This window comes from Mustelus asterias, unplaced genomic scaffold (genome assembly GCF_964213995.1).
Source record: "Mustelus asterias unplaced genomic scaffold, sMusAst1.hap1.1 HAP1_SCAFFOLD_2440, whole genome shotgun sequence".
Classification (NCBI taxonomy): domain Eukaryota; kingdom Metazoa; phylum Chordata; class Chondrichthyes; order Carcharhiniformes; family Triakidae; genus Mustelus; species Mustelus asterias.
In genome coordinates, this window is record NW_027592385.1 from 30812 (window position 1) to 53363 (window position 22552).

At 46.8% G+C, this 22552-nt stretch overlaps 2 protein-coding genes across 3 annotated transcripts in view; both read left to right on the plus strand.

The window, feature by feature from the left end:
* Positions 1-439, plus strand: part of LOC144489690 (uncharacterized) — a 28749-nt gene extending 28310 nt beyond the window's left edge. The window contains exon 7 of the mRNA XM_078207546.1: positions 290-439. Within this exon, the coding sequence (XP_078063672.1) occupies positions 290-439 (150 nt within the window). The remainder of the gene's footprint in view (positions 1-289) is intronic.
* A 12127-nt stretch (positions 440-12566) lies between these two features.
* On the plus strand, positions 12567-20835 carry LOC144489689 (uncharacterized). 2 transcript variants are annotated; one of them, XR_013497020.1, is made up of 3 exons: positions 12624-12757; positions 15988-16090; positions 20532-20835. XR_013497020.1 is itself a non-coding variant. In XM_078207545.1 (2 exons), the coding sequence occupies exon 2, from the start codon at positions 14087-14089 to the stop codon at positions 15017-15019; it is 933 nt and encodes a 310-aa protein (XP_078063671.1). In that variant the 5' UTR covers positions 12567-12757; positions 14039-14086; the 3' UTR covers positions 15020-15843. The 2 variants fall into 2 exon arrangements, 1 of the variants encoding a protein (XP_078063671.1); XM_078207545.1 differs by lacking the exons at positions 15988-16090; positions 20532-20835 and adding an exon at positions 14039-15843 and having other exon boundaries at positions 12567-12757.
* Positions 20836-22552: the final 1717 nt, after the last annotated feature.

Genomic DNA, 22552 nt, shown 5'->3' on the forward strand with positions numbered 1-22552 from the left:
ATCCTGGCTAATTTTGCTCACTGGTGTGCATCTCTGTGCTGGTGGATAGTGCGGGTGATAGCTGTATCACTTCATCCGTGTGCTCCTCCCGAGATCTCATCCGAGGTGCTATCAAAGATAGGTGGTGGGACACTGCTGGTAGATGGCCAGGTTTGTCAGGTGGCGTTCCTGAAAGTCAAGGAACATGGTTCTAAATTTGTGGCCTGGTCACGGGTTTGGACTACGCAAAACTCACCGGAGACAGGTCATCTAGATGAAGGTGCAGTGGCTCCTCACTTTTCTCTTGCAGGCTCACCTCACTCTTAGCATAGGCCCGATCCCGTCCCTGCCCTGCGAGCTACAGGGCTCTCTCCTCGTACGGAGTCTGGATCCTCAGCTCAAGCATCCCACCGTCTGTTCACTCTCACTCGTGGCAGTTGTGCATGAACTTCTCCTGTAGGAACACAAATGGGGATAATGTGAGCTGGACGTGTGGTGAGTCAGAGATTAAGGATACCTGACACATGTAGGCACTGCACCAAAGCATGGAGGAGTTCTGATGAGGAGTGCTGGGGAGGGTTGAGGATGCTGGTGGGGCCAAGCGAGGTGGCAGCATATGAGATCCCCGAGGTGACTTTCCAGGGGGTGAGGGAAGGGTGGAGTGCTGAGAGGATACAGGGAGCACTCAGTCTGTCTGACCGGTGTAGGTCATTCATCTTTCTGCATTGCACACCTGTCCTCTTGATCAGGCTGCTGGCACTAACCAGTGCTGACACCATCTCCCAGGCAGAATACGTCACCTTGCTGGAGGTCTCCTGCCAGCCCGAGGGTATATTGTTGCCTACCTTTCCTCCATGGCATCCAGCATCTGGGTGAAGGCTGTCGAAGTTTCCACTTCCGAGCTTGACTCTTACCAGAAATACACATTAACACAAGATTTTGACCATCAGATTATGTATTTATTTACTTGCTAGCAAGGGGAAAATGCCTAATCAAAGGTCAGGCCACATCTCCACAAGTCAAAGAAAATCATCATGATTTATACAATTCTGTAGCTCACAGACAGCTGGAGACAATCCAATCAAAAGGGTTACAAATGACATACATTACGTATTGATCCAATGGAATGAAATACTGACTATCCCAGGGCTGCGTGATCACAGTACCTTATGGGACACCAATATATCGCCATCAAACCCTGTTAACTGTTCTTCAGCCCTTTCCTCAATCTTCCCTTAGTCAGACGTCTTTATCTAATTTGTTAACAGCCTCACAAAGCAGCTTAATTAAAACAAACAGTCTCACAAGTGGCTGCTTCAGTTGATTAATGGGGGGCTATGAAAGCTATTGGTATTTTGTGGACTTGTTAGTGAAGTTAACCGAATCTCTTAAGGAATGTGGTCAAATCAACTTGCCTTCGGTATATTCCTTGATTATACTCCATTTTGGTAAATTTGTTCATTGCCAATATAAATGAAACACATGTATACATACATGTGGATTAACTAATTACTGCATTGCAAATAACAATTGTTACAAGGTATTAAAACAGCTAATTATAACTACTGACATCTTGCTCACTATTGAATTAAAGTATAGCTTTTACTTCTAAACTGATTAAACATAATATCCTACCTAACACTCTTTTCATAGCCATTTCTTTTCTTATACTTCTACAAGGCCCCTCTGTGAATTGAGGACCTGGTTTCGTGGCTGCTATCCTCCTGGCTTGAATGAAAGAAATTGCTGTGGGACCCTTTAAATTTATTGAAGTGCTCAGGTGATGCCTGGGGTTGCTGAATCAGACACTTAACACTCGGGCGTGGCATTTTTCACGTGGGGGGGAATAAATTTCAAAGTGCCTGAAAATTGCGGTCTGGATTGTATCACCAGGACTGTGGGAATCGCACCAATTTTCACGCTGAAAATGACACTTTGGGTGGAATTTTCTGAAATGACAATGTTTCAGGTTGAATGACTTTCTATCTGAACTAATTTCAGTTTTCCAGCATCCACTGTATTTTGCTTTTGAATTTCCTCTCAAACGTTCTTCCAAGTTAAATCAATAATTTGAATATAAATAAGATGGAATCATAGAATCCTGATAGTGCAGAAGATGGCCATTTGGCCCATCGACAACAATGCCACTCAGGCCTTATCCCCGTAACCCCATGTATTTACCCTGCTAGTCCCCACTAAGAGCCAATTTAGCATAGCCAATCAACTTAACCTGCACACCTTTGGCCTCTTTTAAGGTCAAACCAAATAAACAAATTCAAATTAAATCAGGACAAAGTAAAAGGGGCAGCTCCCCAAAAGGAGGGGGAACAGCCCGAACAAAAATCAAAGCACAAAGAAAACTTAAAAACATCAAATCATACAACCCCTGCAGTGCCCAACGGCTGCACATCTTTGGACTGTGGAAAGAAACTGGAACACTCAAAGGAAACCCAAGCAGACATGGGGAGAACATGCAGACTCCACACAGACAGTGACCTGAGGGTGTAATTGAACCCTGCTACCGGTGCTGTGAGGCAGAAGTGCCGCAATGCTTTCCACTGAGTAAAGCTAGAAAAAAATTTAAGGAAGGTGGTAATTATAGTGGAATGTGGCGAGACTACACAGGTGTTTATTGAGGCACAGAATCATTAGGGGGATTCACTGAGGATTGATGAAACTGATTAATGCTATGTTCATTTTCAAATATGGTGACAAATACAAGATGTGGAGATGCCGGCGTTGGACTGGGGTAAGCACAGTAAGAAGTCTCACAACACCAGGTTAAAGTCCAACAGGTTTATTTGCTACCAAATAAACCTGTTGGACTTTAACCTGGTGTTGTGAGACTTCTTACTGCGACAAATACAAGCACAGCTAGTTATGTACCCAAGTCTCACTTTCACTCCATGTAAAATGTTGAATTTGATCAAAAAATAAACTCAAAGTTAATCTCTACAAGAATAACTTCATTAACAGCAGAAAGCATGAATGCAGAATGGGATAATCCTGCCAATGTAGCTTGCTTGAATTCTTTGAACATGGCAATCTAATTGGACTTTGTTCAGTCAAAGGGGCACCTCAAATTCGAACAGGTTTATTCACCAAGTTTCACTTGGTGAATACTAAACACTATTAATCAAACTCAAAGCGAGATAGAGTGCAATTAATGAAAACCTGGGTGAAGATGGGGAATTGTAAATACTCATTAGAGGAGCTGTGCCAGAGTGAGAGGGAGTATTGTGTGGGGTACCTCAGAGCACAGAGCTAGACAAATTTACATATATCATTTGGAGACAGAAACATAACGTGGTGACCAAAATTGCAGGATATTCCAAAGGAGGAGTGGATGTGGGAGCAGAGGAATCAGCGTATGGTGTGTTATTATTCCCGGGGCCGGGGCAGGTGGGCCATAGATTGGTGAGGGGTTAGTTTGAGAGGGGAGAGGGCAGAGGGCTGTCGAAAGATATGGGTGGGGTGGGGGAGGGGGTGGTGACGGGATTTTGAATTTCTCCTATTTTATAATAAATAGGTGAGATTCCTATTGCACAGCCAAGATGGAAGCTGTTACTGTTATTTTGAAGATAGAGGTTTATAATTTGTTTGAGTGTTGCTGTTTAAAAATAGGACTATTTAAGAAGAAATACCAGTCTCTCGGTGCTGTCTTACATTGGGAGTAATCTACAATATGGTGAATCCTGAGCAGACTCAGGGCTAGATTCCTACAAAGCGGCTGAGTGTCTGAACCTTGTGCCGCAGTCCTGCATCTGAATGGGAAGTGACTTTCCCAGTTCTTGGTCATTTCTAAACTGCCAGAAAATCAGCTGTGGTTCCTTATTTTGGAAAGAAATGTTGAATGGTGGTGGTGTTAAACCTGAATGAAATCTTTGATATGTAGAATTATTTGCACAGCATTTATATTGATTTGTTAAAACTCATCCACACGATCACGATGTCATGAACCAAACTCCAAACAATAGATTTCAGTAAAACATGAATTCCTCTTCCCACATCAAAAAAGACAAATTCATTTCAAAACACTTTGACAAAATCCCTCCATTTTGGGGTTCAATGAGTTTTGAGCAGCACAAAGTCGGTTCAGTGAAGTGAGGACCCGGAAACTTCAGTAACCGGATAAGTAGGTAAGTGTGAGAATTGGCGCAAAGATTTTGACAATTTGCAAAGTTCAGCTCGGTGTGAATAAGGGAAAGTAGGTGAGTGTGTGGAGATTGGGAAGCAGCTCCTGAACAGGAGAGAACCAATCCCCTCAAACACGAGCTGGTGAGTTTGAACATGATGTGGAAATGCCTGAGTTGGACTGGGGTAAGCACAGTAAGAAGTCTTACAACACCGGGTTAAAGTCCAACAGGTTTATTTGGCAGCACTAGCTTTTGGAGCCTCAAGCTCCTTCTTCATGTGAGTGAGGACTTGTGTTCACAAACAGGGCATATAAAGACATAAACTCAATTTACAAGATAATCTAAGATAATCTAAGATAAGATAGTGCTAAATAAACCTGTTGGACTTTAACCTGGTGTTGTGAGACTTCTTACTGAGTTTGAACAGGCAGTAATGAATGTGTCTGAATTCAGCCTGACTGTCACTGAGACATTGCTTAGTCGCTGCTATTCACTGGCTGCTCAAAGTTTCCACAAAGGAACTGACACACAACAGCTATTGGGAGGAGAGAATTTCAGGAAAAGGTTCAGGTGAGTTTCCACATTAAAGTTTCTCTTTTTAACAGGAAGCATGGTTGAAATGGGGAGAAAAGGAAATGAAAGAGAGGTTTAGAAAGTCTGTTTTGCTGACAGCATTCTGCAGGTGTTAACTGACTGTGACAAGCAAGAAAACATTACATTTGTATAGTGTTTTTGATAACCACCAGACTGTGCAAAGCACTTTCCAGAGAGAATTTACTTCTTGAGATTTTTAATGGACTTGATCTTCAGTGTTCACCAAGGAGAGGGGCCATGTTTTTGAGGAAGAGAAGGTGTTACAGGCTAATAGGCTGGAGGAAATAGATGTTCAGAGGGAGGATGTCCTGGCAGTTTTGAATAAACTGAAGGTCGATAAGTCCCCTGGGCCTGATGAAATATATCCTAGGATTCTTTGGGAGGCAAGGGATGAGATTGCAGAGCCTTTGGCTTTGATCTTTGGGTCCTCACTGTCCACGGGGATGGTGCCAGAGGACTGGAGAATGGCCAATGTTGTTCCTCTGTTTAAGAAAGGGAATAGAAATGACCCTGGTAATTATAGACCGGTTAGTTTTACTTCGGTGGTTGGTAAATTGATGGAAAAGGTCCTTAGGGATGGGATTTAGGACCATTTAGAAAGATGCGGATTAATCCGGGATAGTCAGCACGGATTCGTGAAGGGCAAGTCGTGCCTCACAAATTTGATTGAATTTTTTGAGGAGGTAACTAAGTGTGTTGATGAAGGTAGGGCAGTTGATGTCATATACATGGATTTTAGTAAGGCGTTTGATAAGGTCCCCCATGGTCGGCTTATGATGAAAGTGAGGAGGTGTGGGATAGAGGGAAAGTTGGCCGATTGGATAGGTAACTGGCTGTCTGATCGAAGACAGAGGGTGGTGGTGGATGGAAAATTTTCGGATTGGAGGCAGGTTGCTAGCGGGGTGCCACAGGGATCAGTGCTTGGTCCTCTGCTCTTTGTGATTTTTATTAATGACTTAGAGAAGGGGGCTGAAGGGTGGATCAGTAAATTTGCTGATGACACCAAGATTGGTGGAGTAGTGGATGAGGTGGAGGGCTGTTGTAGGCTGCAAAGAGACATAGATAGGATGCAAAGCTGGGCTGAAAAATGGCAAATGGAGTTTAACCCTGATAAATGTGAGGTGATTCATTTTGGTAAGACTAATTTAAATGTGGATTACAGGGTCAAAGGTAGGGTTCTGAAGACTGTGGAGGAACAGAGAGATCTTGGGGTCCATATCCACAGATCTCTAAAGGTTGCCACTCAAGTGGATAGAGCTGTGAAGAAGGCCTATAGTGTGTTAGCTTTTATTAACAGGGGGTTGGAGTTTATGCTGCAAATGTACAGGACCTTGGTGAGACCACATTTGGAATATTGTGTGCAGTTCTGGTCACCTCACTATAAGAAGGATGTGGAAGCGCTGGAAAGAGTGCAGAGGAGATTTACCAGGATGCTTCCTGGTTTGGAGGGTAGGTCTTATGAGGAAAGGTTGAGGGAGCTAGGGCTGTTCTCTCTGGAGCGGAGGAAGCTGAGGGGAGACTTAATAGAGGTTTATAAAATGATGAAGGGGATAGATAGAGTGAACGTTCAAAGACTATTTCCTCGGGTGGATGGAGCTATTACAAGGGGGCATAACTATAGGGTTCGTGGTGGGAGATATAGGAAGGATATCAGAGGTAGGTTCTTTACGCAGAGAGTGGTTGGGGTGTGGAATGGACTGCCTGCAGTGATAGTGGAGTCAGACACTTTAGGAACATTTAAGCGGTTATTGGAAATGCACATGGAGCACACCAGGATGATAGTGAGTGGGATAGCTTGATCTTGGTTTCAGATAAAGCTCGGCATAACATCGTGGGCCGAAGGGCCTGTTCAGTGCTGTACTGTTCTATGTTCTATGTTCTATTGATGGATTGAGTTATAAGGAGAGGCTGAATAGACTGGGAATTTTTTCTCTGGAGTGTAGGAGGCTGAGAGGTGACCTTATAGAGGTCTATAAAATAATGAGGGGCATAGACAAGGTAGATCGTCAATATCTTTTCCCAAAGATATGGGATTCTAAAACTAGAGGGTATAGGTTTAAGGTGAGAGGGGAGAGGTACAAAAGTGTCCAGAGGGGCAATTTTTTCACACAGAGGGTGGTGAGTGTCTGGAACAAGCTGCCAGAGGTAGTAGTAGAGGCGGGTACAATTTTATCTTTTAAAAAGCATTTAGATAGTTACATGGGTACGATGGGTATAGAGGGATATGGGCCAAATGCAGGCAATTGGGATTAGTTTAGGGGTTTAAAAAAAAAGGGTGGCATGGACAAGTTGGGCCGAAGGGCCTGTTTCCATGCTGTAAACCTCTATGATTCTATGAAAGCAATTTAAAGCCAATATGATATTTATTGAAGTGTAGTCAGTGTTGTAATGTAGAAAATGAGGCAGCAACTTGTGCTCCACATACTGCCACAAAACAGCAATGTGATGATCTGCTTTTGTGATGTTCATTGAGGTATAAATATTTGTTAGGACACAAGGGACATCCCCCGCTGCTCCCCTTTGTAATAGTGCCATGGGATCTCATACATCCACCTGAGCAGGTAGATTTACCATCTCATCTGAAAGCATCTCCGATCAGACAATGTCCCTCTGTGCTGCACTGGAGTGGAGATGCTGGCGTTGGACTGGGGTAAACACAGTAAGAAGTTTAACCTGGTGTTGTGAGACTTCTTACTGCACTGGAGTGTCAGACTTGATCTTTGTTCTCCCAGCCTGGAGAGGGACTTTGTGATTCCTTGTGGGACCTTGTGATTCAGAGACAATGGGGAAATTTTGAGCATACACACTCCATCTGCAGGATGGTAGCCCGTGCTTAAAACCAGAAAGTGCAATTCACACCGGCGAGTTATCAGGTTCCAATCTTACCAGTCCCTTGCTGGTGGAGTGGTGTGAAACATGCCTCAGGACCACAGAAAGCTCATTTTAAAATATCAGCATGTCATTAGAAAGCACTCTCCCTGGGACTTTCCCTCACCGGATATTCAGTGAGCGCCTGCGTGTCATCACACCCTAACATAGATGTGAACCTGTTGTGAGTGCTTCCCCGGCAATGTAAAGGTGAGTAATGCCCCCTTCCATTGCCCCTTGGCACAGGTTGGCATCATGTCAACCTGGCGTGTCAACCAGTGCCGGGGGGGCAATCCCCATTGGGAGGCTCATGAGGGAGGGGGGAATTCAGTCAGATTTGGTTGTGGGCCTGGAGTGGTTGGAGGAGCAGAGGATGCTGGTGGGGGGGGAGGGAGGTGGGGGAAGTGACGAGCAGTGGCGGGGGTCGGGGGGGGGGGGGCGGCTGGGGGAATAGAGAAGTGCTGACTCCAATCAGGGGTGTGAAGGGAGGCTCAAGACCACCATGGTGGGCTGGGGGAGGAGGAGTTTACTCAGGTTCTTATCAAGCTGCCTTTTAAAGATGATGCCCCAATCTCTGTGTAGCCGGTTTTTGTTGGCATGTTTAGGCCCAGTCCCCTGTATGCCAGCGTGAAATACTATTCCCTTTGATTTTTTTTGTCAGTGTCGTAAAATCTGGAGAAAAAATACCGACCAGTTTCTCTGGAGTGAAACACGTCAGTCTTTCCCCCCAGACACAACACTCTGGGGACAATCTTAGCTAAAAGATTCTAAGTGCTGAATGTGTCCCCACGCTGCCAACCCTACACCATCCATGCCATGCACCACCACAGTTAGCTGCCAATCGTTACCACGTCATTGACTCAGAAGTCATGGACACTGCCCATGACCCTGCAATGTCACGAATGGCATCCCACATGGCTGTACCCTCCCTATACATGTTGCGGCACAATGCCTTCTGCTACTCCAGTGTAGTTGCATGGTCGCTGGTGTGAGGCACAATGCTGCCCTCCAGATACCAGCCTACCCCAGATACAGGTCATTGGCAGTACATGTGGTGGACTGGGCTCGGTGCTCTGGTGCTTACATAGTGCATTAGGGTGACCGTGTGAAGGTACCCGTTGAGGGACCCTTGTAGTATAAGGTGCTCCCACCTGACGTATGGTGCAAACTGGCATCTGGCGATGGCATGCAGTTCAGACAGATGGTAGGGAAGTGCCTTCCTGACTTCCATGCGATGGGTGCCCACTCTCGGGAGAACTGCAGAATGCATGCAGTGTCAGGAGCCATGTTCACACCTGCCGAGCTCTCTGCCAGACCAGGTGCTCGTATCGGTTAGTGGGGTCTGGGATGGAATGTCCACGATAAACCACAGAGCCTTTCCAGCAGCAGTTAGCAGGGTGGAGGGTGCAACATAATTGGGATTTGAACTTAACCTCATATGCAACCCCTCAGGAATCTTTCAGCAGGCAGGGTGAATGCTCGCCACATGAACCCCAACACAGCAGCAAACCCGACTTGTGGACCCCTGACCCAGCCTGAGCCCCCACCCTCAGCCCCAGCACCCCCGGGGGGCCCTCAACCCATGCTGCAGCGGCTAACCTGTCCCCTCGCACCTTGGAGGTTGGTGCTCAGTGGTACTCACCTCGCTCACCCACGCAACTGAAACATACTTGTAGTGATTCAAGCCTGTGTGACTTCCTGCCAGAGAAGTGGGTGCATTCTGGGAGGGGGGAGGGTCATGTGCTGAATTTGCTAATGAGTTTGAAATGAATTCAATCTCATGCAAATTGGCCTGGTGCCGAGAAGGTTCGCGCCATTAGAAAGAGGTCGGGAGATTTGCACACTGTGTGGCGCCGGGTGCAAAACCAATTTTTAGGCCCGCACGCTATTCTCCGGATTCAACACGATCTACTCAAGGATCAGCAAGTTGGAGAATCGCTTCCCAAGTTTGCAAATAGACTGGCTTAATTTCAGACTCTCCAGGGAGAGGGATGTAGTCAGTAACTGGGAGGGGAGGGATATCAGAAATTGAGTACTGAGTTACACAGTGATTCCTGTGAATGGAGAGTTATTCTTTCTTCATGTTAGAAACAGGAAACAGCCAGAAAATCAGCTCTGTTTAATTTCCAAATAAAGCATTCCATGAAACTCTTAAATTGTAAGAAGTCTCACAACACTAGGTTAAAGTCCAACAGGTTTATTTGGTAGCACAAGCTTCCAGAGTGTTGCCCCTTCATCAGGTGAGTGGAGAGTTGGGTTCAAAAACAGGGCATATATCGACACAGACTCAATTACAATGGTTGGAATGCGAGTCTTAACAGGTAATCAAGTCTTTACAGGTGCAGACAATGCGAGTGAAAAGAGGGTTAAGTACAGGTTAAAGAGGTATGAATTGTCTCAAGCCAGGACAGTTAGTAAGATTTGCAAGCCCAGGCAAGTCATGGGGGTTACAGGTAGTGTGACATGAACCCAAGATCCCGGTTGAGGCCATCCTCATGTGTGCGGAACTTGGCTATCAGTTTCTGCTCGGTGATTCTGCATTGTTGTGTGTCTTGAAGGCAGCCTTGGAGAACGCTTACCCAAGGATCAGAGGCTGAATGCCCTTGACTGCTGAAGTGTTCCTGACAGGAAGGGAACACTCCTGCCTGGTGATTGTCGAGCGGTGTCCAAACATCCGTTGTCGTAGTGTCTGCATGGTCTCCCCAATGTACCATGCCTCAGGACATCCTTTCCTGCAGCGTATTAGGTAGACAACATTGGCCGAGTCGCAAGACTATGTACCGTGTACCTGGTGGATGGTGTTCTCACGTAAGATAATGGCATCCGTATCGATGATTCGGCACGTCTTGCAGAGGTTGCTGTGGCAGGGTTGTGTGGTATCGTGGTCACTGTTCTCCTGAAGGCTGGGTAGTTTGCTGCGAACAATGGTCTGTTTTGAGGTTGCGCGGTTGTTTGAACGCAAGTAGTGGGCGTGTGGGGATGGCCTTGGCGTGATGCTCATCTTCATCGATGACATGTTCTTCACCCAGATACACGGAACAACCATGGGGACCAAATGCGCACCTCAATATGCCAACATCTTCATGCACAGGTTCGAACAAGACCTCTTCACCACACAGGACCTTCAACTGACGCTATACACTAGATATATCGATGACATTTTCTTCCTTTGGAGTCATGGTGAACAATCACTGAAACAACGACATGATGAGATCAGCAAGTTCCATCCCACCATCAATTCTCATCATGGACTACTCTCCAGAATCGGTTGCATTCTTGGACTGTCCATCAAGGACAGTCACCTCAGCACTTCACTGTACTGCAAATCCACGGATAACCTCACGATGCTCCACTTCTCCAGTTTCCACCCTAAACACAATAAAGAAGCCATCCCCTAAAGACAACCTCTCTGTAGACACCGAATCTGCTCAGATGATGAGGAACGCAACAGACACCTACAGACGATGAAAGATGTCCTCGTCAGAACAGGATATGGCACTCGACTCATCGATCAACAGTTCAGACATGTCACAGTGAAAAACCGCACCAATCTCCTCAGAAGACAAACACGGGACACAGCAGACAGAGTACCTTTCGTCGTCCAGTACTTCCCCAGAGCGGAGAAGCTATGACATCTTCTTTGGAGCCTTCAACATGTCATTAATGAAGACGAACATCTCACCAAGGCCATCCCCACACCCCCACTTCTTGCGTTCAAACAACGTGCAACCTCAAACAGACCATTGTTCGCAGCATATTACCCAGCCTTCAGGAGAACAGTGACCACGACACCACACAACCCTGCCACAGCAACCTCTGCAAAACGTGCCGGATCATCAACACGGATGTCATCATCTCACATGAGAACACCATCCACCAGGTACACGGTACATACTCTTCCGACTCGGCCAATAACTCGGCCTGATACACTGCAGGATAGGATGTCCTGAGGCATGGTACATTGGTGAGACCATGCAGACACTACAACAATGGATGAATGGACACTGCTCGACAATCGCCAGGCACGAGTGTTCCCTTCCTGTCGGGGAACACTTCAGCAGTCAAGGGCATTCAGCCTCTGATCCTCGGGTAAGCGTTCTCCAAGGCGGCCTTCAAGACACACAACGCAGAGTCGCTGAGTAGGAACTAATAGCCAAGTTCTGCACACATGAGGACGGCCTCAACCGGAATCTTGGGTTCATGTCACACTACCTGTAACCCCCACAACTTGCCTTGGCTTGCAAAATCTTACTAACTGTTCTGGCTTGAGACAATTCACACCCCTTTAACCTGTGCTTAACCCTCTCTCCACTCGCATTGTCTGCATCTGTAAAGACTTGATTATCTGTTAAGACTCACATTCCAACCATTATCTTGTAATTGAGTCTGTGTCTATATATGCTGTTCGTGAACCCAATTCTCCACTCGCCTGATGAAGGGGCACCGCTCCGAAAGCTTGTGCTACCAAATAAACCTGTTGGACTGGTGTGAAGACTTCTTACTGAGCCTACTCCAGTCCAACGCCAGTATCGCCACATCACTCTTAAATTGTGAATGAAATCTTTGAAATACATTTTAATGTGGGTCAAAATCCTGGAATTCCCTGCATAACAGCGTTTTGGGTCAACCCACAACAGGTGGACTGCAGCGATTCAAGAAGGCAGCTCACCATCACCTTCTCAAGGGATTGGCAATAAATGTTGGCCAGCCCGCTAGCGACACCCAAGTCCCACGAATGAATAAAAAAATGTTTAATTAGATTGATATTAAAGTGTAAATAATCCTTCAACACTGTCCCCTTAACTCGGTATTTAATAAAGCAAATACTGATCCCATGCGTGTTAATCTCAGATTTAAAATACAAAATGACAATTCTTTTTCGGATTTCTGGCGTTTCTTTGCCGGTCTCAGCACGGGTTGAATTTTAAGCCAGCTATTGGATGACGCCTCAGGAAGTTTGTTATTCACGGCGGCTCATACCCGCTTGGTGACGAGGTTGAGCGGTCTCTGACCCGCACTCTCACCGCAGACGGGGTTTAGCGAAGCGCAGGTGTTACTCGGAGAAACCCACCAGGAAAGGCATCCGGCAGAACTCCGAGAATTGCCGCCGTATCGACAACAGGGGAAACCTGGGCCTTCCTGATGAGGAAAACCCGCCAGACCCCTGGCTGGACTTCGAGGTGAGATTGCTGAGTGGGAAACACCGTCTGTCCGGCCTCACCTTGCGCTTCCGACGCTGAGCGAAGAAGTGAACGCTGCTTCTGTGATGCTGCCGTTTATTGGCTGATAAAAAAAATCTTAGATTCTTAACCCAATCTACTCAATATTTTCTATTGGACACTCCCCTCATCACAAAATCAATCTACTGCAACTTTATTGCACTCTTGTCTCTGGTAACTCTATCCTTCCTTAGATACAGAAACTCAAGACTTGTATATCTCTTGGGGGAGAGAGAGTAAAACTGGGGGCCATAAATATAAGATAGTCACTAATAAATCAAATTATTTGTTAGAGAAATGTCTTGAATGTGGAACTTTCTACCTCACGGAGAGGGTGAGATGAATAACACAGATGCGTTTAAAGAAAAACTAGATAAACACATAAGCTAGAATGGAAGAAGTCTATGTTGAGTAGCATTATGAGAGGAGCAAAAATACCAACAGGGACCAGTGGGACAGAATGACCTGTTTCTGTGCTTCGAATACAATGCACCCCTTTAAGGGGTTGCCCCTTTTATTTTATCTCTTAGTTTAATTTAGTTTAATTGGTTTACTCAAATGAGTGAGAGGAGAAAAGGAAGTGAGAGATCTTAAAATGAATGTCCCGAGATTTTTGAAGGTGGGTCAACCAAATACCTGTTTCTGTGCTGTAAATACAATGTACCTCAATCAATTAATCTGCTGTAATATTATTCATCGGTATCCAGGATTGGGAAGAACAGGAATTTAGAGGAAATAAACCTTTGCGTTGAGGCTGGTTCCACGCCAAGCTGTTTAATAAAAACCCAGTAAGAAGTCTCACAACACCAGGTTAACGTGCAACAGGTTTATTTGGTAGCAAAAGCCAGTAGCTTTCGAAGCGCTTGCTGCTCCTTCATCAGGTAAATGGGAGATGTGTTCACAAACAGGGCATATAAAGACACAAACTCAATTTACAAAATAATGGTTGGAAAGCGAATCTTTACAGGTAATCAAGTCTTAAGGTACAGACAATGTGAGTGGAGAGAGGGTTAAGCACAGGTTAAAGAGATGTGTATTGTCTCCAGACAGGACAGTTAGTGAGATTTTGCAAGCCCAGGCAAGTCGTGGGGGTTACAGATAGTGTGGCATGAACCCAAGATCCCGGTTGAGGCCGTCCTCATGTGTGCGGAACTTGGCTATCAGTCTCTGCTCAGTGACTCTGCGCTGTCGTGTGTCGTGAAGGCCACCTTGGAGAATGCTTATCCAGCTTTTGTCCTACAGAAACTCGGCGCACATGGAGCAGTTGAACCAGGAGCGCTCCTCGTCACAATGGATGTCTCGGCACTCTACACCAGCAACCCCCACGACGATGGCATTGCTGCAAAAGCCTCAGTGCTCAATGCCGACAACTGCCAGTCTCCAGATGCAATTTTACAACTCATACGCTTCATCCTGGACCACAATGTCTTCACCTTCAACAACCAGTTCTTCATCCAGACACACGGAACAGCCATGGGGACCAAATTCGCACCTCAATATGCCAACATCTTCATGCACAGGTTCGAACAAGACCTCTTCATCGCACAGGACCTTCAACCGATGCTCTACACTAGATACATCGATGACATTTTCTTCCTTTGGACTCATGGTGAACAATCATTGAAACAATTCTATGATGACATCAACAAGTTCCATCCCTCCATCAGACTTACCATGGACTACTCTCCAGAATTGGTTGCATTCTTGAACACACGCATCTCTATCAAGGATGGTCACCTCAGCACTTCACTGTACCGCAATCCCACGGATAACCTCACGATGCTCCACTTCTCCAGCTTCCACCCTAAACACGTTAAAGAAGCCATCCCCTATGGACAAGCCCTCTGTCTACACAGGATCTGCTCAGATCAGGAGGATCGCAACAGACATCTCCAGACGCTGAAAGATGCCCTCATAAGAACAGGATATGGCGCTCGACTCATCGATCGACAGTTCCGACGCGCCACAGCGACAAACCGCACCGACCACCTCAGAAGACAAACATGGGACACAGCGGACAGCGTACCCGTCGTCGTCCAGTACTTCCCCAGAGCGGAGAAGCTACAACATCTTCTCCGGAGCCTTCAACATGTCATCGATGAAGACGAACATCTTGCCAAGGCCATCCCCACTCCCCCACTTCTTGCCTTCAAACAACCACACAACCTCAAACAGACCATTGTTCGCAGCAAACTAGTAAGAGTTTTAACAACACCAGGTTAAAGTCCAACAGGTTTATTTGGTAGCAAATACCATTATTCGGAGCGCTGCTCCTTAGTCAGATGGAGTGGAAATGTGCAGCAAACTACCCAGCCTTCAAGAGAACAGTGACCACGACACCACACAACCCTGCCACAGCAATCTCTGCAAGACGTGCCAGATCATCGACACGGATGCCATCATCTCACGTGAGAACACCATCCACTAGGTACACAGTACATACTCTTGCAACTCGGCCAACGTTATCTACCTGATACGCTGCAGGAAAGGATGTCCCGAGGCATGGTACACATTTGGGAGACCATGCAGACGCTTCGACAATGGCTGAATGAACACCGCTCGACAATCACCAGGCAAGAGTGTTCTCTTCCTGTTGGGGAACACTTCAGCGGTCACGGGCATTCAGCCTCTGACCTTCAGGTAAGCGTTCTCCAAGGCGGCCTTCTCGACACACGACAGCGCAGAGTCACTGAGCAGAGACTGATAGCCAAGTTCCGCACACATGAGGACGGCCTCAACCGGGATCTTGGGTTCATTTCACACTATCTGTAACCCACATGACTTGCCTGGGCTTGCAAAATCTCACTAACTGTCCTGTCTGGAGACAATACACATTTCTTTAACCTGTGCTTAACGCTCTCTCCACTCACATTGTCTGTACCTATGAGACTAGATTACCTGTAAAGACTCGCATTCCAACCATTATTTTGTAAATTGAGTTTGTGTCTTTATATGCCCTGTTTGTGAACACATCTCCCACTCACCTGACGAAGGAGCAGCGCTCCAAAAGCTAGTGGCTTTTGCTACCAAATAAACCTGTTGGACTTTAACCTGGTGTTGTGAGACTTCTTACTGTGTTTACCCCAGTCCAACGCCGGCATCTCCACATTATGTAGCCAATGCCAGCAGGAAGAGTCTGCTGAGCATATTGCCTTCTGTAAGAATGATTTTGTTTTTCCTCCTATTTTTAGGAACAACCATCTTCGTGAAGAAAAGGAAAAGGGGCATTTGGCGCAGTATATAAAATGTTATTCCCATTTTCTTTAAGTATTCATCTTTTCAAACTTGTCTCAGGTAATACATGTTAATGGTGATATACTATTGTCTTTACAGGAAAATATATCATTAAGTAAATTACACATGTAGATGTTATATTATCCTCCTAAAGAGTGAATCTCCCTGTCCATTGGACTATATCAACTTACCTGAACCTTGATAGGGTGTAGGCGCTGAATGGAAAGACAAATGGTCAGAAACATCCTTCACATAGTATTACTGTTGGAGTTGAAATTGACCAAATCGTGTAGCTGACGAGCATGAGAAGCTCAGGCTCCTTTAACCAATGAATCCCTTGGTTCGATTGACACCTACTTTGCAGTCCTAACTCTCACCCCAGCACCCAGAAAATGCCAAAGCCACAGAGCACCCCCGCCCCCTCTCTCCCCCCCCAACCCTCCACTTCAGGCCTGATCCCACCCTACAAGCCCAACTTGCCACCCCTGCAGATTCAATCCAATCACCCCCTCCAATGGAGCTCAGAATCTACCTGGCCGCCACACCGCTCCAAGGTCCACAGTCTGCCATGGAGAATCGAGCCTATTATCCACCCCCGTTTCTCGATGTTCTGTCTTGAAGCAAATTTAGCTGCATAAAGATCCCTCCGCTCTCACTGATCCTAATTAGATATATTTGATAGTGGTATAGTCACTGGAATAGTAATCCAGGGACCCAGTGTAGGGGGGATAACTAATAGGTGCGTTGGAGAGCCCATCTCAGAACACACAGGTAAGAATTTGCATGGCAATTGAAGTGCAAACTTCCTCAGCGCAAATGCTGTCTGCTAAAACCATCCAAAAATGAGAGTTAAATCGCAAACCTTGGATTCAGATGGTTCCAAATAGTTACTCAGAAAAAATAAGAAGAACTAAACCCTTTTCTAACTTCTGGGTAACCATTGTAAAGACCCAGACCAATGCCCCGATGGGCCACTCACTACACCCCTGATCACCAGAACACACCCATGGGATTTTCCCCACCAGAGGTTAGCACTGCTGCTTCACAGCTCCAGGGACCTGGGTTCGATTCCCAGCTTGGGCACTGTCTGTGTGGAGTTTGCACATTCTCCTCGTGTCTGCGTGGGTTTCCTCCAGGTGCTCCGGTTTCCTCCCACAGTCCAAAGATGTGCAGGTTAGGTTGATTGGCCATGCTAAAATTGCCCCTTAGTGTCCTGAGATGCATAGGTTAGAGGGATTAGTGAGTAAATATGTGGGGATATGGGGTAGGGCCTGGGTGGGATTGTGGTCGGTGCAGACTCGATGGGCCAAATGGCCTCTTTCTGTACTGCAGGGTTTCTATGATTTCTATTGAAGCCCAATCATCTCAGTTCTAGGACATTGCTGCAGGTCTTCTGGAGAGTAGTGTCCCAGGCACAGCCATTTTCAGCTGCTTTACCAAATGCCTTCCTTCCATAATAAGGTCAGAAGTGGCCATGTTTGCTGATGATTGCACAATATTCAGCACCATTCATGACTCCTCAAATATTGAAACAGTCCATGTCCAAATTCAGCAAGACCTGGAAAATATCCAGGCTTGGGCTGGCAAGTGGCAAGGAACATACGCATCACACAAGTGCCAGACGATGACTTTCTCCAACAAGAGAGAATCTAATCACCACCCTTGACATGTAGTGGCATTACCATTGCAGAATCCCCCACTGTCAACTTCCTGAGGGATTACCATTGACCAGAAACTGAAATGAATTAGCTATATAAATATTATGGCTCCATGAGCAGGTCAGAGGCTAGGAATCCTGTGGCGAGTAACTCACCTCCTGATTCCCCAAAGCCTGTCCACCATCTACAAGATATTAGTCAGGAGTGTGATGGAATATTCTCCACTTACCTGAAGAAGCGCAGCTCCAACGACACTCAAGAAGCTTGGCACTATCCAGGATAAAGTAGCCCGTTTGATTGATACGCATTAACAAAATATTTACGTTCTCCGCCACCAACTCACAACGGCAGCAACGTGTACCATCTACAAGATGTACTGCAGAACTCACACCTTAGTTCCTTGGCTCCTTAGACAGCATCTTGCAAACCCAGAACCACTACCATCTAGAAGGACAAGGGCAGCAGACACATGGGAACAATGCGACCTGGAAATTCCTGTTCAAACTAATCACCAACCTGACCTGGAAGTATATTGCTGTTCCTTGACTTGCTCGGTCAAATTCCTGGGACTCTCTCTCTAATAGCACTGTGGGTGTATCTAGACCACACTAATGGTTCAAGAAGGCACCTCATATCACCACCTGAGGGGCAATTATGGACAGGGAAAATATACTGGCCTAATCAGCGATGCCCACACCCAAAAATGAATTTTTAAAATTATTATTAGAAACATAGAAAAACCACAGCACAAAACAGGCCCTTCGGCCCACAAGTTGTGCCGAACATATCCCTACCTTTTAGGCCTACCTATAACCCTCCATCCTATTAAGTCCCATGTACTTATCCAGGAGTCTCTTAAAAGACCCTATCGAGTTTGCCTCCACCACCACTGATGGCAGCCAATTCCACTCGCCCACCACCCTCTGAGTGAAAAACTTCCCCCTAACATTTCCCCTGTACCTACCCCCCAGCACCTTAAACCTATGTCCTCTCATAGCAGCCATTTCCACCCTGGGAAAAAGCCTCTGAGAGTCCACCCGATCTATGCCTCTCAACATCTTATATACCTCTATTAGGTCTCCTCTCATCCTACGTCTCTCCAAGGAGAAAAGACCGAGCTCCCTCAGCCTATCCTCATAAGGCATGCCACTCAATCCAGGCAACAGCCTTGTTAATCTCCTCTGCACCCTTTCAATCTTTTCCACATCCTTCCTGTAATGAGGCGACCAGAACTGAGCACAGTACTCCAAGTGGGGTCTGACGAGGGTCTTATATAGCTGCATCATTATCCCCGGACTCCTAAACTCAATCCCTCGATTGATAAAGGCCAGCACACCATTCGCCTTCTTAACCACCTCCTCCACCTGCGGGGCCAATTTTAGAGTCCTATGGACCCGGACCCCAAGGTCCTTCTGATCCTCTACAGTACTAAGAGTCTTTCCCTTTATATTGTACTCCTTCATCCCATTTGACCTGCCAAAATGGACCACGACGCATTTATCTGGGTTGAAGTGGCATCTGCCACTTGTCCGCCCAGTCTTGCATCCTATCTATGTCCCTCTGTAACTTCTGACATCCCTCCAGACTATCCACAACCCCACCAAACTTCGTGTCGTCGGCAAACTTACCAACCCATCCCTCCACTTCCTCATCCAGGTCATTTATGAAAATGACAAACAGCAAGGGTCCCAGAACAGATCCCTGGGGCACACCACTGGTGACTGACCTCTATTTAGAAAAAGACCCATCTATACCCACTCTCTGCCTCCTTTGGGCAAGCCAGTTCTGGATCCACAGGGCAGCAGCCCCTTGGATCCCATGCCCTCTCACTTTTTCTAGAAGCCTTGCATGGGGGACCTTATCGAACGCCTTGCTAAAATCCATATAAACCACATCTACCGCTTTCCCTTCGTCAATGTGTTTAGTCACATTTTTGAAGAACTCCACCAGGCTCGTAAGGCACGATCTGCCTTTGACAAAGCCATGCTGAGTATTCTTGAGCATACTAAACCTCTCTAAATGCTCATAAATCGTGTCCCTCAGGATCTTCTCCATCAACTTACCAACTACTGAAGTTAGACTCACCGGTCGGTAATTTCCTGGGCCAACCCTTTTCCCCTTCTTGAAAATAGGAACCACATCCGCAATCCTCCAATCCTCCGGCACCTCTCCCGTCTCCATCGACGACGCAAAGATCATCGCCAGAGGCTCTGCAATCTCTTCCCTCGCCTCCCACAGTAACCTGGGGTACATCCCATCTGGACCCGGCGACTTATCTATCTTGATGCCATTCAAAGATTCCAGCACAACCTCTTTGTTAAAGTCCACATACTCAATCTTTTCAGTCCACCGCAAGCCCGCAGTACATCCACCCAGGTCTTCTCCTCTGTGAAAACCGAGGCAAAATACTCATTAAGCACCTCTGCCATTTCTACTGGTTCCGTACAGACTTTCCCGCCTTCACCTTTTATAGGCCCTATTCCTTCACATCTCATCCTTTTACTCTTCACATATTTATAGAACGCCTTAGGGTTTTCCTTAATCCTACCTGCCAAGGCCTTCTCGTGACCCCGTCTGGCTCTCCTAATTTCCTTCTTTAGTCCCTTCCTACAAGCCGTATACTCATCTAGATCCCTATCTTCGCCAAGCTCTCTGAACCTTTTGTATGCTATGCTTTTCTTCTCGACTAGGTCCCGCACAGCTTTCGTGCACCACGGTTCCTTTAACTTACCAACTCCTCCCTGTCTGCTCGGAACGTTGTCCTGTAGAACTCTAGACAGACATTCCTGGTTCAATCAGCAACAAAAAAATTGACATGTACAATCCATGTTTGTGTTTTCCAGTATTCCATTTGTTTGTCGTGACTGGAGAAACATTGCTCGCCAGACCTGATACTGTCACTAACGTCCCTGCAGGAGAACCAGTCCTGTTCCCTATAGAGTCCCTAGACTGGGAAGATCAGTATAATGTAACATTTAGATCAAGATTTCCACAAACCATTGTGATTTTAACATTGAAATCCAATAATCCAGAGAGGCTGCACATTGTCCACCCACTGTATCAACACCGAGTTGGAGTCTACAGAGGTTTTGTGGTGCTGAATGATGTCCATGTTAGTGACACTGGAGAATATGAAATACACATTGACTACTATGGGACAAAGCTGAAAAACCGTGATCAGATTACATTCAGGATTCATGTATTTGGTAAGTGTTCAACACTGAAGCTTTTGCTAATTTTGAGGATTGCAAGTAACAACATAACAGAAAGGGCTGAAAGGGCACAAGCTATAAATTGTTTTTCATCAAATTAAATAGTTTCTGTTTTTAGTAAAGAACTGGAACAATATCTTCACATGATATCACTAATGCACTCTATACACTTACATCAACAATTCATTTGCAACATACTTAAAAGAACTAGTCTCATCATTAACGCCTCTCTGAATCCACTGAAAACCAGGTTTCGCCACAGGCAAATTTGGTAAGATTTCAGTTTACTCATGCAAAACAAGCCAATACATTAACAGCCACCAAACAAATCTCACTACAGGCCTATAACATGTGAAAAGAAATAGGGGGCGATTCTCCCATTCCAACCTGCTAATGTTTTGGCGGGTCAGGTCGGGAGATGCGCGTGTCGGCCATTTCGCGAGATCCCCGCGAGCTATAATGACTTGCGCACATCTCCCAACCGGAAACAAATGGCGCCGTTGGGACCGCGCTGAAAACCGGCCTCCCGCTAATTCGCATCACTTACCATCCTTCAACCTGCCATTATCAGGATCGACACAGTAATCTCTGCCCACATTAGTGTCACCTCTTTGGTGTGATGTAACTTTGGTGCGAATCAGGGTAGGTCTCAACCTGGCATGGCAGCATTGAGCAGGCGTGAGGTAAATGTTATGGACCTGAGCGAGCAGAGTGCGGGGGATCTGGCAGACAGGCCCTGGAGATGCTTGTTGTGAGCCTCCCCCAGGCTGTCTTCAGGTGCTGGCCGGTGGACCAGTGATATTTGTAGGGGGGGCCTTCTATTTTCTCAGAGCTCTATGGGGGAGGGTCCCTGAAGGAGTTCTGCTCAGCCTTCCCCTTGAGGGCATTGCTGTAGCTCTGTGAGGGAGGGTCCCTGAGGAGTCCTGCTCCGCTTTCCGCTTGAGGCCGCTGTGCAGTGGCATTGACTTGCCATGGGGTGTGGTCAGTGACTGCACTGCATGCTGAGGTTCCGGGGGGCGTGGGTGGGGGGGTGGGGTAGGAGTGCACCATGTGCTGACTGAGGCCTAACCAGATGAAGCAGCTGCTGCTCCAGGCCAGGGTGCAGAGGTTCAGACACGGACTGCATGGAATCTGCTGTCACTGGGCACCCATCTGGTGATGATTTGCAGTCTGTCCCTGCCCTGTGACACGGACCAGCAACACATGCCTGTAATGGATGTTGCAATTGCACACATGGCAATGGCTCAAGGGTGTTGGAGCAGTCACTACCAGTCCCTCAGAATGGAGAGCAGGGGCTGCCGCTGAGGGCCAGGAGGTGGGTGAGCAGTCTCCCAAAAGGGTGCACAGAAGGCAAGGAGGTACAGGTCCCAGAGTTCATTTGGGGCCCTCTCCAAGGCGATGTGCTGTCACCAGTTGTGGCTCTCCAAGAGCACGGTGCGGCACCTATGTGAGGTGCTTGCACACCTGGCACCTCAGGGGAGGGGCGGGGCACCTGCTCCCTGTGGAAGTTAAGGTGACGGCTGCCCTTAACTATTTTGCACCCAGTGGCGACCTCAGTGGGATTGCCCAGTCCTCCATGCACAGGCAGGTCATAGATGCCCTGTATGCCCGGGCAGGACAGTACATAAACTTTGATGTGGGCTGTGCACGGC

What these genes read in the sequence shown, in the direction of transcription:
- LOC144489689 (XM_078207545.1), top strand. Translation starts at nt 14,087, where the DNA reads ATGGATGTCTCGGCACTCTACACCAGCAACCCCCACGACGATGGCATT.